General features: G+C 39.9%; 1 protein-coding gene and 1 pseudogene across 3 annotated transcripts in view; one reads left to right on the top strand and one right to left on the bottom strand.

Moving 5' to 3' along the window:
- Nucleotides 1-17,047, top strand: part of HACD4 (3-hydroxyacyl-CoA dehydratase 4) — a 41,040-nt gene that overhangs the window by 11,174 nt on the left and 12,819 nt on the right. For both annotated transcript variants that reach the window (XM_084898179.1, XM_084898180.1), the window contains 2 exons: nt 3,619-3,731; nt 9,068-9,174. In XM_084898179.1, the coding sequence (XP_084754305.1) occupies nt 3,619-3,731; nt 9,068-9,174 (220 nt within the window). The remainder of the gene's footprint in view (nt 1-3,618; nt 3,732-9,067; nt 9,175-17,047) is intronic.
- On the bottom strand, nt 4,772-5,565 carry LOC311630527 (proteasome activator complex subunit 2-like; annotated as a pseudogene). Its single transcript has one exon. The product of its transcript is annotated as a proteasome activator complex subunit 2-like (transcript).

Raw genomic sequence — 17,047 nt, 5'->3', positions numbered from 1 at the left:
AAAACAAAAAAACAAAAAACCATCAATGTATCTAAAAGACTGGTTAACACTTAAAAAAAGAGAAATAGTCCTTGGGGCTAAAGCCAACTTATTTTTTAAGATTCTGGAAATTCTCCCTATAGTTGAAGTATCATTTTACTGCCTTCCACAGTTTATAGCTAAAGTGCTAGCTGCCATGTATAAAGTAATAGCTTAGGTTTAGTCATTGCTTAACCTGGAGTTTAAGATTCCCCAATAGAATATAAAAATGCAAAATATATATTTTTTATAGTTACCATACTTTTGAGCAGACTACATTACCACCATGCTTAATTGGGGCTAGGCTATAGAATTTTTTATTATACCTGTTTGAGTTGCTCTAAACATTACGAGACCATTCATTAGTAATCAGTCATGTTCTCACAGGATTTGTTTTAAAATGACAAAGTGCTAAGTTCTCCCAAATGTAAAGCTCCAAATAACTGGTGAAATGGTTGTATGTAAAGGAAAGGAAAACATTTAAAGTCTGTTCCTCAAAATTGTTTTTGGTGTTGATTTAGAAAATCAAAGTTCTTGCTTTAAGGGTTAACTTTTGAGGAGAGGCTTTTAAAAAGAACAGACTATGACCTGGAGAACAGGCACAGGAGTAGCGTGTAAAGCACATGTGTCAAACACACGGCCCGCGGGCCAAATCCAGCCCGCCAGGCCTTGCAATGTGGCCAGCACTGCGCTGTTATCACTGCACTCCGCTGTCAGTTTATGACATTGTCAGTTTATGACTGTTCAGTAAACCATTCGGCCCGCGATTTAGGCTGGATTTTAGATTTTGGCCCCTTCTCTGATTGAGTTCGACACCCCTAGTGTAAAGGAACAAAGATGACATGTTTCAGAGTGAGGGATTTAGAATCACATTGTTGAGATTTTGATTCCAGATCTTTAGGTAGGTCACCTTCACATTATAAAATACAGAGGCAGATGATAATAATAACACTTCTTAGGGTTGTTAGGGAAATTAAATGAGGGGCTGAAACTGGTTTGGCTCGGTGAATAGAGCATCGGCCTGCGGACTAAAAGGTCCCAAGTTCGATTCCGGTCGAGGGCATGTACTTTGGTTGCGGGCACATCCCCAGTAGGAGGTGTGCAAGAAGCAACTGATCGATGATTCTCTCTCATCGATGTTTCTAACTCTCTGTCCCTTTCTCTTCCTCTTTGTAAAAAATCAATAAAATATATTTTAAAAAATAAAAAAATAAAAATGAGGGGATGTATAATTGGAACCTGGCATAAAGTAAGCAATAAATGCTGACATCAGTTTAAGACTATCTCCACCTAAATTCTTCCATTGTATTGCCATTGAATGGTCAAGTTAGAATAAACATCAAATACTTTAATTAGACTGACATTGTCAGGGGGATCTTCGCATGTCCACATGCATGCACGTGGTTCGTGTGCTTTTGGGGGCATGCTGATTGCTGATTTCTATGTAGTTGGGATTCTCTCACTTAACATGTCACAAACCTTCAAGTGATCATTTTGAACAGGGTGAATATCATTGTGCAGCTCCAGTCTCTCTTTTTGAAGATATTTTCTTCAGCAGTCAACCGTGTAATTAGAAATATGTGTTGTTGTTTTTTTGCCCTGGCCAGTGTTGCTAAGTGGTTAGAGCTTTGGTCCCTGAACCAAAGAGTTGGGGATTAGATTCCCGGCCAAGGGTAGGTACTTGGGTTGTGGGTTCACTTCCCACCCCTGGCGGGGTATGTGCAGGAGGCAACCAGTGAATGTATCTCTCTTATATCAATGTTTCTCTTTCTCTCTCTTCTTCTCTCCTCTTCCTTCTCCTCCTCCTTCCCTTCCTCCTTCTCTCCCTCTCTCCCTCTCTCTGTCTCTCTGAAAAGCAATGGAAAAAATGTCCCCAGCTGAGGATTAATAGCAACAACAAAAAGAAATATATGTTTTGTGTATGTATTCATGTGTGTGCATCTCGAGATTTTTATAAAAAACTGGATGATTTTCCTAATTAGCAGGCACCAATTGAACATATGCTTAGGTAGTTCCTAAATTGTTTGCTGATAAAGATCTTGTATCTGAAGGCTGCCAAGCTTGGGTCATTCAGCGATTATCATTGCAGTTAAATATAATTCATAGAACTAGAATTAAATTAAATCAAGAAACAGGCTGACAAATGAAAAACAGCTGTGCAGATAGTGCTAGTTGTTTGACTAAGGTTTGAATCATATCTAAAGCCCATAGCTCAGCAGAGACCCTCTTGACTCACTGCTGTAGTCATAAACATTCTGATAGAGGTTATACAAGTGGACTTCTGATCATGTGACCACTGTTGGCAAATCTTGGATTTCTCTGCACTAAGTGACTTTCCAGGACTAACAGCCTGTGATTCTAAGTCATAGATTATCCCAGCCTTTTCTCCCTGTGCTGCTTTAAAAATAAAGACAGCTGTTGAAAAGTATAAAGCAACCCTGCCCTTTCTTTTATCACTAATATGCTCCCTCAATTTCCAGTATAATTTCCTTTTGACCATTGAAAGAAAAGTAAAATGTCCCATTAAACACATAAAAATGCAGACTGGATAGGGGATATTACTACAACATAAGAAGGCATGTTATACTTAGATTGGGAAAGAGGCATGCATTTTTTGAGGCCAGTAATTACAGCTAAGCCATAAGTATGTGAATGCTCAATGATTTGTAAATGCTTACTGTCTTGAAGTAAATGAGTATGTTGAATTCTTTTAATTTGCCACTAGCTTATGAGAGTTAGAACTGTACTACTTCCCCTTCTCCTCCTCCTGTCTCCCCGCCCCACCCCCCCCCCCCCATCTCCCCAAGAAAATAAAGTTACGATGACTCCCTTGTTGGATGAAATTAAAATTTCTTGGTCTGTCATTCAAAACCCTTGAGAACCCAACCCCCAACACAATTCCGTTTTCTCTCCTGTTATTCCCTTCTGTGCACCCTCCCGCCCCCAGGGGTCTCATTCCTCCCCAGGGCCCCCTGCGTTGTCACATCTCTGCCTCTTTGCTGAGTCCGCTCCCTCTGCCTGGGATGGCCCTTTTCCTCGCTGGTCTACCGCAAAACTCACACCTCTTCTTCAAGACCCAACTGCAGTGCTGCCTTTCTTTATAAATCTCATCCTTTCCCCAGACGGGCATCTTCCTCACCTGTGCACCTGGGCATTGCACGTTGAGTGACAGCATTGCTCACGCTGTGTTCTAGTTACTGCCTCACTCTCTTTTGCTGCTGCTACCCTCTGGAGCGAGGGCCATGCTTTCATAACCTGTCAGCATCTATACACAGCAGACACGCAATACAAGCTCGTCAAAGTGCATAAAAACATGTGTGGATGTATTACAGGAAGGGAGATATCCTGGTTCAAATAAAATATGTTATCTTTTTATTTATTATATATGATTTGGAAAATACAGGCAAAAAAAAAAAAAAAAAAAAAAGAGGAAATGAAACTCACCCTTATCCCTACTGCTTCAGAGGTCATGTTAATCATTTAGGATACATGTTTGTAGTTAAAGCATACTTTTAAGAGGAACTCTGTTGTTTTTAATTAGAAAATTACATACTTAATAGATGATCTTAATTCTTGACTCTGATGGTTTGTCGTTGTTAGCTCACAGAGAGAATCATCATCCTGTTTGTGGTGATCACCAGTCAAGAGGAAGTCCAAGGGAAATATGTCGTGTGTGTTTTATTCATCTTCTGGAATCTACTGGACATGGTCAGGTAAGGAGGCAAAATAATTCTTAAAGAGAGCCAGATTGCTTTCTTTAGGGAAACCGTGAATCGCTGCTTAGCTTTGATTACTTGGAGTGAGAGAGAAAACAATTATCTTGATATTGAAATGTATTTCTAGCCAAAACCGGTTTGGCTCAATGGATAGATCATCGGCTTGGGGGCTGAAAGGTCCCAGGTTCGATTCCGGTCAAGGGCATGTACCTTGGTTGCAGGCATATCCCCAATACGGGGTGTGCAAGAGGCAGCTGATCAATAACTCTCTCTCATTGATGTTTCTAACTATCTCCCTTCCTCTCTGTACAAATGAAATGTATTTCTATTGCCGACCATACTGGGCGTACCAAAGACATGCAATCCCACCGCGGTGTTACAGGAGCACAGCAGCAGTCCTGGCATACCACCAATTTGCAATAAACCTCACAGCTGTTTGCGAATGAAAGGCATTCCTTGCAGTTCCTCTGGTCCTTGTTACTCTAATAAGCAAAGAATTCAAGAAACTTTTTCAATATAGGCCCTCATCTTCCTGAGGGGGAAAAAATGTACCCCCACATACATTTTCATATGCGATTCCAGGGGGACCACATGACTGAAGTTCTTTTGTGGACTCCTTGAGAATCCTTAGGTCTCAGGGTTAGAACCCTTGCTTGCACACTAGGTCATCTTGTTACCTTCTAGTTCTGACACTTCCGCAAGGAGATGAGCCTCGTCCATCTCTAGTGGCTGTGGGGTAGACAGCCTGCTCACTGGCTCCCTTTGAGGGTTGTCCTGCCACCTCAGCTTTCACAAATGAGAACGGCCCCTCCCGCTTGAAAGGTCTGGGTGTGGGGGAGATAACAAATTAGCTGAGGTTATGTAAGTCCTGTATTACATGGTCAGTTACTTGGCTGAGTTAAAATACTGTTAAATAATGGGTTGAGCCCTAAAGCGAATTAGAATATTTTGTTGAATTAAAATGACTACAATTTTTGATTTATAAAACTTAGCAAATTATTTCTCATTTTTTAACTGACAAGTTTTTTTTATTTTTATTTTTTTATTTTTTTTTTATCCACACAAAGTATTGGTAATTTATTTCCTTTTATCCCTGGGGTCAGTATATAGATGGCTTCGCTTCACCCTTTGGGTTGACAATTTTCTCCAGGTTGCTGCTAATGATATGATAGAACTCAGCATAGAAGGCCCTCAGGTCCAGCACCTTGGCCCTGAGCTCCCTATAGGCTGCCTCACCTCGCTCGTGCACCAAGGCCCGGTAATCCATTACATGGGTCTGCTTAGAGGCCTTGGCCACAGCATCCCCACGTTCTGAGAAATACTTGGAAATAAATGGTTGTCTGGAAGGCTTCTACTTTGGTCTTGACTGCATTCACCCTCTCCAGCACCTTCTCCTGGATTGCTACCCCAAAGTCATTTCCATCCTCAATCTTGGGGATCAGGTGCTGGATCCACGCGATCACCAGAATACATTTTTCTTTGAGAGTCCAGACTTCTGGCTTAACCAGGGCAAGTAGAGCCAAGAGCTTCTCATTCCCAGGGAGAAAGCCGCACGTAGGGATTCTTTCTTCTCCTGCTTATCTGTTTCCATCTCATCATCTTTGGGTGGAGGGTCTGGAATAGGGACGTCAGGTCAGCCACATTGAGGGAGTCCTCTTGCAAGAGCTGATTCAGATGTATGATCTTCTGTGGCAAGAATGTGTGGAGGAATTCCTCAGCCTCCTGGAAAAGATTTTGCCTGAAGCCACCCACCTGTTTGCGGGCTTCCCCGCTCAGGAGCACCCCACAAGGCTTGGCCATGCTGCTCCGGTTGCTAGATCTTGGGTCTCTCCTGATAAGGTATTTTTATTTTTATTTTATTTTTTTAAAATATATTTTATTGATTTTTTACGGAGAGGAAGGGAGAGAGATAGAGAGTTAGAAACATCAATGAGAGAGAAACACCGATCAGCTGCCTCCTGCACACCCCCCACTGGGGATGTGCCAACAACCAATGTACATGCCCTTGACCGGAATCGAACCTGGGGCCTTTCAGTCCACAGGCCGACACTCTATCCACTGAGCCAAACTGGTTTTCGGCTGATAAGGTATTTTTAGACTTGAGACAAACTTCATGGACTTTCGTAGCCCATGACTTCCTGTTTGTGAGACATAGCCTCAGCTGGGCTTTCCAATGTATCATTCCATGGGATGCCTGACTCTTCTGAGCTGATTCAGGCTCAGATAAGCTCAGGAGACCCATCCCAGAAAGCAGTGACTTGTGCATTGGGAGTGGCCTCAGGCTGTCATGGAAAGACTTTGGACATAAAAGGAGAAGATCTCAGGATGACCCCACTTCCACTATGACTTGCTCTATGATTTTAGGCAAGTCACTTAACCTTTCTTTTTTATTTTTTTTTATTTTTTATTAAATAACAGCATTGAGATAATTTACAGACCTTAATATTTACCCTTTTAAAAGTATAAAATTTGGTTTTTAATGTATTCAGAAACATATGCAACCATTGCCACTATCTAATTTGAGAACATTGTCATCACCCCCAAAAGAAACCCCAAACCCATCAGCAGTCACTCCCCATTCCCTCCTTCTCCAAGCTCCTCTACAGATTTGCCTATTCTGGACATTTCAGATAAATAGTCATACAACATGTGGTCTTTTGTGAATGGTTCCTTTTACTTAGCATAATGTTTTCAAGGTTCAACCATGTTGTAACATCTATTAGTATTTCATTCCTTTTTATGGCTGAATAATATTCCCTCATATTGATATACCACACTTTGTCCATTTGGATTGTTACTGCATGAATATCCATGTGCAAGATGTGTATGCATATATTTTCATTTCTCTTAATGTAGGAGTAAAATTCCAGAGTATCTAACCCTTTAAAACTAAATTTTTTTCTTCTGTAAAATGAGGGTACAATTGTCTTCCAAACTTATCCTAGAATGACTTTTTAAAAAGCAAGACTAGGAAAATTTCTCAACCTCACAGCTAACATGATAAATAATGAAAGACTGATGCTTTTATCCCAAGATCAGGAACAAGTAAATATGTGTACTCTAGCCACTTCTATTCTCCATTGTTCTAACCATGGCAATTAGGCAAGAAAATGATGTAAAAGGCATCCATATTGAAAAAGAAGGAGGAAAATTGTTTTTATTAGCAGATGACATCTTTCATATATATATATATATATATATATATATATATATATATTTATATTTATACACAAATTATAAGGAACCCACCAAAAATATTTAAACTAATAAACTAGTTCAGCAAGTTTGTAGAATACAAAATCAATATACAAAAATCAATTATATTGTATACACTTGCAATGACTTAGAGTAAAATTAAGAAAATAATTTCATTCACAGTAACATCAAAAAATAAAGTAGGAGTAAATTTAACAAAAGATGTACAGAATCTTTACACCAAAGACTATAAAACGGTGTTGAGAGAAATTAAGATAAAAATAAATGGAAAGATATCCCACGTTTGTGGATCGAAGACGTAATATTGTTAGAGAGCAACACTCTCCAAGTAGATCTACAGATTTAGTGCAATCTCCATCAGAATCCCAGTTGGCTTCTTTTCAGAAATTGAGAAGCTGGTCCTAAAGATCATATGGAAACTCAAAATCCAGCATAGTCAAAATAATCTTGAAAAAGAAAAACGTAATTGGAGGGCTCATACTTCCCAATTTTAAAACTTACTACAAGCAACAATAATCTAGAGTGTGATGCTGGCATAAGGATATATCATGACATGAAGTGGATAGTCCAGAGAAAGCTGTCATGGTCAGTTGATTTTTGACAAGGGTGTCAAGACCATTCAATAGTCTTTTCAACAAGATGTTGGGACAACTGGATATCCACATGCAAAAGAATGAAGTCGGACCCTTACCTCATACCATATATAAAAAATTAACTCAAAATAGATTTTAAAAAAAACTAAATGTTTGAGCTAAAACTATAAAACACTTAGAAAACATAGGGGTAAATCTTTGTGATCTTGGATTTGGTAATGGATTCTTAGATGTGACACAAGAAACACAAGCAACAAAAGAAAAAAGATACACTGCACTTCATCAAGTGGCTGTTAAACATACCTACTGTTGTAATTTACTTTATTTATTTTTAAAATATATTTTATTAATTTTTTACAGAGAGGAAGGGAGAGGGATAGAGAGCTAGAAACATGGATGAGAGAGAAACATCAACCAGCTGCCTCTTGCACACCCCTATTGGGGATGTGCCCGCAATCAATGTACATGCCCTTGACTGGAATAAAAAATGGGACCACTCAGTCCACAGACCAATGCTCTATCCACTGAGCCAAACCAGTTTTGGCACCTACTGTTGTAATTTAAAAAAAGATAGTGATATACAATTTTCACTTAGATTGGTACAGATAAGAAAGTTTGATAATATGCCATGTTTAGTGAGGACTTGCAGTATTGGTAAATGGTACATATAATACATATACACATAGATAAGCATATGCAAAAATATTTCTGAAAGACTATATAACAAATTGGTATTGGTCATTGCCTTTGAGGAGTGGAATAGGGTCCTGGAGTGAGAGAAAGATTTACTTTTCACCATGCTTTTCAAGGTTTTGGATTTTGTTGGGCCATATGTATTCACGACCTATTCCAGTGGTTCTCAACCAGTGGCCTCAGCCACTGGGATTTGTTCGTAACATAAGTTCTCAGGCTCTACCTTGCACCTTCTGCATCTTACACTTTGGGGCCTTAGAAATCCCTCTGGGTGATTTTGAAGTTTGCTTAAACTTGAGCACCACTGGCCTATTCAGAGAACAGAGAGATACAAAGATCTAGACCACTTCACTTATTACATCATAAAAGCAGGTTTTCAACTACCTACAGTAACCCAGACAAACTCCCCAGGACAGTTCTTTAAGATGGCATGGTTACATAAGCACAGGGATGCCAATAGAACTTGGAAGTCATATTTTTATTTTTAAAAGTCATTCCCTAGTACATACAAGTTTTGTTTGTGGAGAAAAGCAATCAAGCAAACAACCCAGCTGCCTGTTGCATGCAGTGGGCTTGGTTGGCTTCTGCGTGAAAGTGAAGTCACGGAGACTTGATGGTTTGCTTGATCCATCGCATGACATAAGCCCGACTGACATGGTTCCCCTTCCCCCATTTTTAAAACCTCTTCTGCTTAAGTGACAGGAAATAAAGTATGGACTCTATACTCATTTCCAGTTTTATCTGTGCATTGAACGACATACTAAAGTATTTCATTATTTTATTTCCCAGATGTCAGCAAATGATGCTTATTAGTTCCTTGTCTCCTTTCAGGTACACTAATAGCATGTTATCAGTCATAGGAATTTCCTATGATTTCCTGAAATGGCTCAGTCAGACCCTCTGGATGCCGATTTACCCGTTGTGTGTTCTTGCTGAAGGTAAGAAAAGAGTGACTTGCTCTATTGCTCACTGACAAAAGCCATCTAGTTATACTGTGCTCACTAAATGTTTTGAGTTACTATTTTTGGCACTGCTTAGCTGACTCAGTGTTTCTTTCCTAGCATACTTCCCTTGAAAAGGGAAAGCATGAAGAAGCAAAGTTACAGGGGAAGCAGCTCTGCACAGTAGACAAAATACTGGAGAAAGGATAAAAACATGAGTCTAAGTCCTTAACTTCATTAACTCACTGTTTGAGTTCGGGATTAATCACTTAACCTAAGTCTGTTTAGTCATCCATAAGGGGTTTCAAATTCAGTGATCCAGCAATGATTTTTCCCTCACATTTAAGAAATATTTAAATTATAGTTGACATACAATAGTTTCAGGTATACAATGCAGTGGTTCAACACTTATATACCCTACAAAGTGGTCACCACAATACCATTTGTCACCATATATAGTTCTTACAATATTATTGACTCTACTAGAGGCCCGGTGCATGGACTTGTGCACTGGTGTGGGGTGTGGCCTGCTGGGATTGGCCCACTGTGGGAGCAGCTGCTCATCCCAGTCAGCGGAGCAGCACTCCCACAATGGGAGTGTACTGATCATCTGGGGGCAGCTCCTACATTGAGCGTCTGCCCCATGGTGGTCAGTGTGCATCATAGTGACTGGTCAACCAGTCGTTCTGGTTGTTCCATGGTTCGGTTGCTGGGCTTTTATATTTAGGAAACCCTGTGCTGCACATTACATGTTGTGACTTATTTTACTACTGTAGATTTGTATTTCTTAATCCCCTTCTCCTTTTTCACCCAGTCCCACTCTTCTGGCAATCATCAGCCTGTTCTCTGTATTTATGAGTTTGTTTCTGTTTTGTTTTTTAGATTCAACATATAAATTAAATTATACAATATTTTATTAATCATTTTTTAATCAAGGTATTATATGTGTACATATCTTACCATTGCCCCCACCCCTCTTTCATACATGCCCTCCCCCCCAGAGTTTTGCATCCATTGTATATGCTTATATGCATGCATACCAGTCCTTTGGTTGATCTCTTATCTCCCCCACCTCTCACTAACCTTTCTGCTGTAATTTGACATTCTGTTTGATGCTTTACTATCTCTGAATCAATCTTTTTGTTCAACAGTTTATAATGATCTGTTATCCATAAATGAGTGAGATCATGTGGTATTTTTCTTTCATTGATTGGCTTATTGCACTTAGCATAATGTTCTCCAATTCCATTCAGGTTGCTGCAAATGATAAGAATTCCTTCTTTTTGATGGCAGCGTAGTATTCCATTGTGTGGATGTACCATAGTTTTCTGATCTATCTAGTCATCTGCTGAGAGCCACCTTGGCTGTTTCCAAATCTTAGCTATTGTAAATTATGCCACTATGAACATAGGGGTGCATATATCCTTTCTTATTGGTGTTTCCAGTTTCTTAGGATATATTCCTAGGAGTGGGATTACTGGGTCGAATGGGAGTTCCATTTTCAGTTTTTTGAAGAAACTCCATACTGATCTCCACGGTGGCTGAACCAGTCTACATTCCAACCAGCAGTACATGAGTGTTCCTTTTTCTCTGCATCCTCACCAACACTTGTCATTTGTTGATTTGTTGATGATAGCCATTCTGACAGGTGTGAGGTGGTACCGCATTGTCATTTTGATTTGCATCTCTCGGATAATTAGTGACTTTGAGCATGTTTTCATGTGTCTTTTGGCCTTCCATCTGTCTTTTGAAAAGATTCTATTTAGGTCCGTTGCCTGTTTTTTTTATTTTATTGGATGATGTATCTTCCTTTTATTAAGTTGTATAAGCTGCCTGTAGATGGTAAAGATTAAACCTTTATCAGTGATAATATTTACAAATATGTTCTCCCATACAGTGGGCTTTCTTGATGTTTTGCTGATAGTTTCTTTTGCTGTAAAAAAGCTTTTTATTTTGATGTAGTTTCATTTGTTTATTTTCTCTTTAGCTTCCATTGCCCTAGGGGCAGTATCAGTGAAGAAGTTCTTTTGGCATATGTCTGGAATTTTTGCTGCCTGTGGATGCCTCTAGTATTTTATGGTTTCCCATCTTATGTTTAAGTCCTGTATCCATTTTGAGTTTATTGTTGTGTATGGTGAAAGTTGGTGATTTAATTTCATTTTTTTGCATGTATCTGTCCAATTTTCCCAACACCATTTATTGAAGAAACTGTCTTGACTTCATTGTATGTTCATGCCTCCTATGTCAAATATTAATTGGGCATAGTGGTTTGAGTCGATTTCTGGATTCTCTATTTCATTGATCTATGTGTCTGTTCTTGTGCCAGTAGCAGGCTGTTTTAAGAACAGTGGCTTTGTAATATAGCTCAAAATCTGGTACAGATCCCACCTACTTTGTTCTTCTTTCTCAGAATTGCTGCAGCTATTTGGGGCCTTTTTTTATTCCTGATGAATTTTTGAAGAGTTTGTGAAATATGCCATTGGTATTTTAATGGGAAGTGCATTGAATTTATAGATTGCTTTGGGTATTATGGACATTTTGATTATGGTATGTTGATTCTACCAATCCAAGAATATGGTATGTTCTTCCAACTGTTTATGTCCTCCTCTATCTATTTTTTCAGTGTCGTGTAGTTTTCCACATATAGGTCTTTTACTTCCTTAGTTAAGTTTATTCCTAGGTATCTCAATATTTTTGGTACAATGGTAAATGGGGTTGCTTTTTTAGTCTCTGTAAGTTCACTATTGGTGTATAGAAATACCATATATTTCTTGGCATTAATTTTGTATCCTGCTACAATGCCAAATTCATTTATTAGGTCTAATAATTTTTTGATGGGGTCTTTAGGGTTTTCTATATACAGTATCATGTCATCTGCAAATAAGGACAGTTTTATTTCTTCTTTTCCAATTTGGATGCCTTTTATTTTTTCTTCTTGTCTGATAACAATGGCTAGTACTTCCAGCACTATGTTGAACAGGAGTGGTGAGAGTGGGCATCCCTGTCTTGTTCCTGTTCTTAGGGGAAATGGTATTAGTTTTTTCCCATTGAGGATGATGTTGGCTGTGGGTTTGTCATATATGGCTTTTATTATGTTGAGGTATGGTCCTTCTATTCACACCTTGCTGACAGGTTTTTTTGTTTGTTTGTTTGTTTGTTTTTTGTTTTTAATCAAGAAAGGGTGTTGGATTTTGTCAAATGCTTTTTCCTGTATCAATTGATATGACTCTATGATTTTTATCTCTCAATTTGTTTATGTGATGTATCACATTTATTGATTTGCGGATATTGTACCATTCTTGCATCCCTGGGATAAATCCTACTTGATCATGGTGTTTGATCTTTCTAATGTACTGCTGTATCCGATTTGCTAGAATTTTGTTGAGGATTTTGGCATCTATGTTCATGAGGGATATTGGTCTGTAATTTCTGTCATTGTATTGCCTTTATCTGGTTTTGGTATTAGGATGATATTGGCTTCATAGAAGGTGCTTAGAAGTGTTCCTTCCTCTTGAATTTTTTGGAATAGTCTGAGAATAGGTTTAGTTCTTCCTTGAATGTTTGGTAAAATTCCCTTGTGAAGGCGTCTGGCCCTGGGCTTTTGTTTGCTGAAACTTTTTGATGACTGCTTCAATTTCTTCCATAGTTATTTGCCTATTGAGATTTTTTGAGTCTTTCTGAGTAAGTTTTGGAAGGTTGTATTTTTCTAGGAATGTGTCCATTTCCTCCAGGTTGTCTAGTTTGTTAGAATAGAGTTGTTCATAGTATTTTTTAAACAATCTTTTGTATTTCTGTTGGATCTGTTGTTATTTCACCTCTTTCATTTCTGATTTTGTTTAATTGGGTCTTCTCTCTTTGATCCTTGGTGAGCCTGGCTAGAGGTTCATGAATCTTTTTTATCCTTTTGAAGAACCATCTCTTTGATTTGTTGAATTTTTTTTTTGTCTCTTTGTCATTCATTTCTGCCTGATCTTTATTATTTCTTTTCTTCTGCTCTCTGTGGGCTTTTCTTGTTGTTCTCTTTCTAATTCTTTGAGTTGCTGAGTTAGATGATTTATTACCATATTTTCTTGTTTTTTTGAGGTAGGCCTGTAGAGCTATAAACTTCCCTCTTAGGACTGCTTTCATTGTGTCTCAGGATTTGCAATGTTGTATTATTGTCATTAGTCTCTAGGATGTTTTTAATTTCTTCTTTGATCTCATTGGTAACCCAATTATTGTTTAGTAGCATGCTATTCAGCTTCCAAGTGTTTTGTGTGTTTTTTTTTGGGAATGCTTTTATTGTAGTTCATTTCTAATATTATGCCATTGTGGTCTGAGAAAAAGTTTGATAGGATTTCAGTCTTTTTGAATTTGGAGAGACTTTGCTGGTGACCCAATATGTGGTCTATTTTTGAAAATGTCCATGTGCACTTGAAGAGAACGTGTATTCCATGCTTTGGGGTGAAATGCTCTGAAGATGTCAATTAGGTCCATCTGATTTAGTGTGTCATTTAGAACTGCTGTTTCTTTGCTGATTTTTTTGTCTAGTGGATTTATCCAATGATGCCAGTGGTGTGTTGAAGTCCTCCACTATGATTGTATTGTTGTCGATCTCTCCCTTGATATCTTCCATGAGATTTTTTATGTATTTGGGTGCCCCTGCATTGGGTGGATATATGTTTACCAGAGTTGTATCTTCTTGTTGAATTGCTCCCTTTAGTATTATGTAGTGGCCTTCCTTATCTTTTATTATGGTCTTTACTTTGAGGTCTATTTTATCAGCAATAAGTATCACAACCCCAGCTTTTTTCTCATTTCCATTTGCCTGAAAAATGTTTTTCCATCCTTTCACTCTCAGTCTGTGTGAATCCTTTGCTCTCAGGTGGGTCTCTTGTAGACAGCAAATAAATGGGTCATGTTTTTTTTTTTTTTAATCCATTGAGCTACCCTGTGTCTTTTGATTGGTGCATTTAATCCATTTATGTTTAATGTTATTATTGACAAGTATATGTTTTTTGTCACATTTTCCCTTAGTGTTTGTGTTTCTTCTTGCCTTTCTCTTTCTTCTTTCTACAGCAGTCTCTCTAGCATTTCTTGCATTGCTGGCTTGGTAGTGATAAACTCTCTTAGCCCTTTTTTGTCTGTGAAGCTCCTGATTCCACCTTCAATTTTGAATGATAGCCTTTCTGGGTATAGTATTCTTGGATTCAGACCCTTGCTTTGCATCACTTTGTATATTTCATTTCATTCCCTTCTGGCCTGGTATGTTTCTGTTGAGAAATCAGTTGATATTCTAATAGAAGATCCCTTGTAAGTAACTTTCTGTCTCTCTCTGGCAGCCTTTAAGATTCTTACTTTGTCGTTGGTGTTCACCAATTTAATTATGATGTGTCTTGGTGTCGGTCTTTTGGGGTTTAACTTGTTTGGGACTCTATATACTTTTTGGACTTGCATGGTTTTTTTTTCTTGCCAATATCAGGAAAGTTTTCTGTCATTATTTCTTCAAACAGATTTTTTATCACTTCTCTTCCTTCTGGTATCCCTATTAAGCAAATATTGTTTCATTTTGTATTTTCCCAAAGCTCCCTTATGCTCTCCTCTTGCTTTTTAAGTCTTCTTTTTAGTTGCTGCTGTGTTTGTGAGTTGTTTTTTTTTTTTTTTACTACTTTGTCTTCTTATTCACTGATGTGGTCCATAGACTCTTCTAGTCTACTGTTTAGGCCTTCCATTGTGTTTTTTATTGCAGCTATGTCATTCTTCATCTCCTCTTGGTTCTTTTTCATGCTGGTGACATTCTCATTCGGCTCCTTATAATTCTCATTGAGTTGTGTGTATTTGTTATCCATTCATTTAAATATCCTTATAACCATTACTCTGAATTCTTTCCCTGATAAGCTGCTAGCCATAATTTCATTTAACTTCCTTTTTGGTAATTACTCTTTTTCTTTCCTTTAGGGATTGCTTTTGTCTTCTCATGTTTTCCTGCAATGTTTTAGTTGTAAATCTGCTTGCTTTGCTACCCAGGTTCTTTTGGGGATGGTGCTACTGGTGTAATCTCTCAGTTTTCTTGGTAATCTAGTGTAATCTAGTGTAGCTTCCTACTTGAGCTATGTGGGTTCTCTTGATGTAGGCCTGCAAGCTTGAGAGGCACTGTTGCGGTGTCTAGAAGTCAGCAGCTATGGAGGGGAGTGTCCCAATGTTTGCTGTCTTGCACCCTTAGATGAAGTCACGTGTGTCCAGGGGGCACTCACAGTGGCACCCAGGAACCGTTTCTTGGGAGAGCTCACAGTGGCTCCCACTAGGTGCCCTGTGTGTAAATGGGCTCAGGGTGCCTGCCTGATGGAAATTCGCTTCTGTGGAGGGGTGTTTACAGGCACAGAGCTCTGATGAGCTCTGAAGGGTCCTGACACTGAGGTTAAGCAGCTAGGGTGAATGTGGGCAGTTATTCAGAAAGAGATGTTTCAGAATTTCTGCCGCAGGGCAGCACATCCTTATCTGTACAGAATCACACCCAGCAGGGGCTCAGCAGCTCCCCAGAGGACCCTGTGGACATATGGGCTCAGGCTGCCTGCCCTTTGGAAATGTGCATGTCTGGTGGTCAGTTTGCTGGCACTGAGTTCTGACGCACTGTGAGGGGCCCTGGCACTGAAGTTACCCTGCTGCGGTGTCTGTGCAGGTGTCCAGGATGAGTGAATTCAGAATTTCTATTGCTTGGGGCAGTGCATCCCTGCTTGTCCAAGATCACACCAGCCAGGACTCACAGTATCTCCCACAAGTGCCTTGAGGATAGATGGGCTTTGGAAGTGTCTGCTTTTTTGGGAGTGTACACGCGAACTGGTGGTGCATTTGCCTGCACAGAGTTCTGGCACACTTTGAGCGGCCCTGGCACTGAAGTTAAACAACTAGGGTGTATGTGGGAAGTTATTCAGGAGAAAGGAGTTCAGAGTTTCTGCTGTGGGGCAGCACATCCTTGTCTGTACAGATCAGACCCAGCAGGGGCTCAAAGCAAATCCCCAGAGGACTCTGTGGATATATGGGCTCAGGGAGCCTTCCCTTGTCTGTGGCTGTGAGTTTGCCGGCTTTGGAAGTTTGCTCATGAACTTTGAATGCTCCTGCTTTTTGGAGGTGGGCACGGAACTGGTGGTGCGTTTTCCTGCGCAGAGCTCTGACGCACTCTGAGGGGCCCTGGCACCGACATTGCACAGCTGGGGTGTCCGTGGGCAGTTATTTAGGAAGAAGGAATTCAGAATTTCTACTGCAGGGCCGTACACCCTTTTCTATACAGAATCACACCCCCCGGGGCTCTCAGTGGCTCCCAAGCACTGTCTAGGTAGTGGAATGCCTGGCTGCCTAGGGGGCTGGGAATGCAGTGAATCCTGAGATCCGGCACTGGGGGGGAGGGGGGGTTGAACTTACTGCTGTCAAGCTGAGTACCCTGTGGAGGTCCTAGGGTCTGCAGGTCTGCAGCTGGGGTGGCAGGTCTTCCACCAGAGCAGCTGTAGTGTCCTGGTTTGCTTCTGAGACCAGATTAGGTGGTGACGAGGCTAGGATTCGAGTTTCAAGCAGTTCTGTTCTTCAAGATGATGTGGTCTCTATGGCACCGGTGTCCTCCCCATAGTGTTTGCGATGGCAGCGGGGTTTTGCTGTCTAAGACTGCCTGGATTGGGAGCCCCCTGGGAGAACTTCAGGGTTTAACTGTCCCTATTTCTCCCTCTCTCTCTCTCTCTCTCTCTCTCTCTCTCTCTCTCTCACACACACACACACACACACACACACACACCCCTCTATTACTCCCTCACTTACTCACACACTCTCCCTCCCTACCTTCCTGCCGGTCACCATTTTTTTTTCCCTCCTGTTTTATTTATTTTGTCTTTTAGATTCCATA

This window comes from Pipistrellus hanaki, assembly GCF_964339955.1.
Source record: "Pipistrellus hanaki genome assembly, chromosome: 11".
Classification (NCBI taxonomy): domain Eukaryota; kingdom Metazoa; phylum Chordata; class Mammalia; order Chiroptera; family Vespertilionidae; genus Pipistrellus; species Pipistrellus hanaki.
This window is presented reverse-complemented; position numbering and strand designations above follow the sequence as displayed.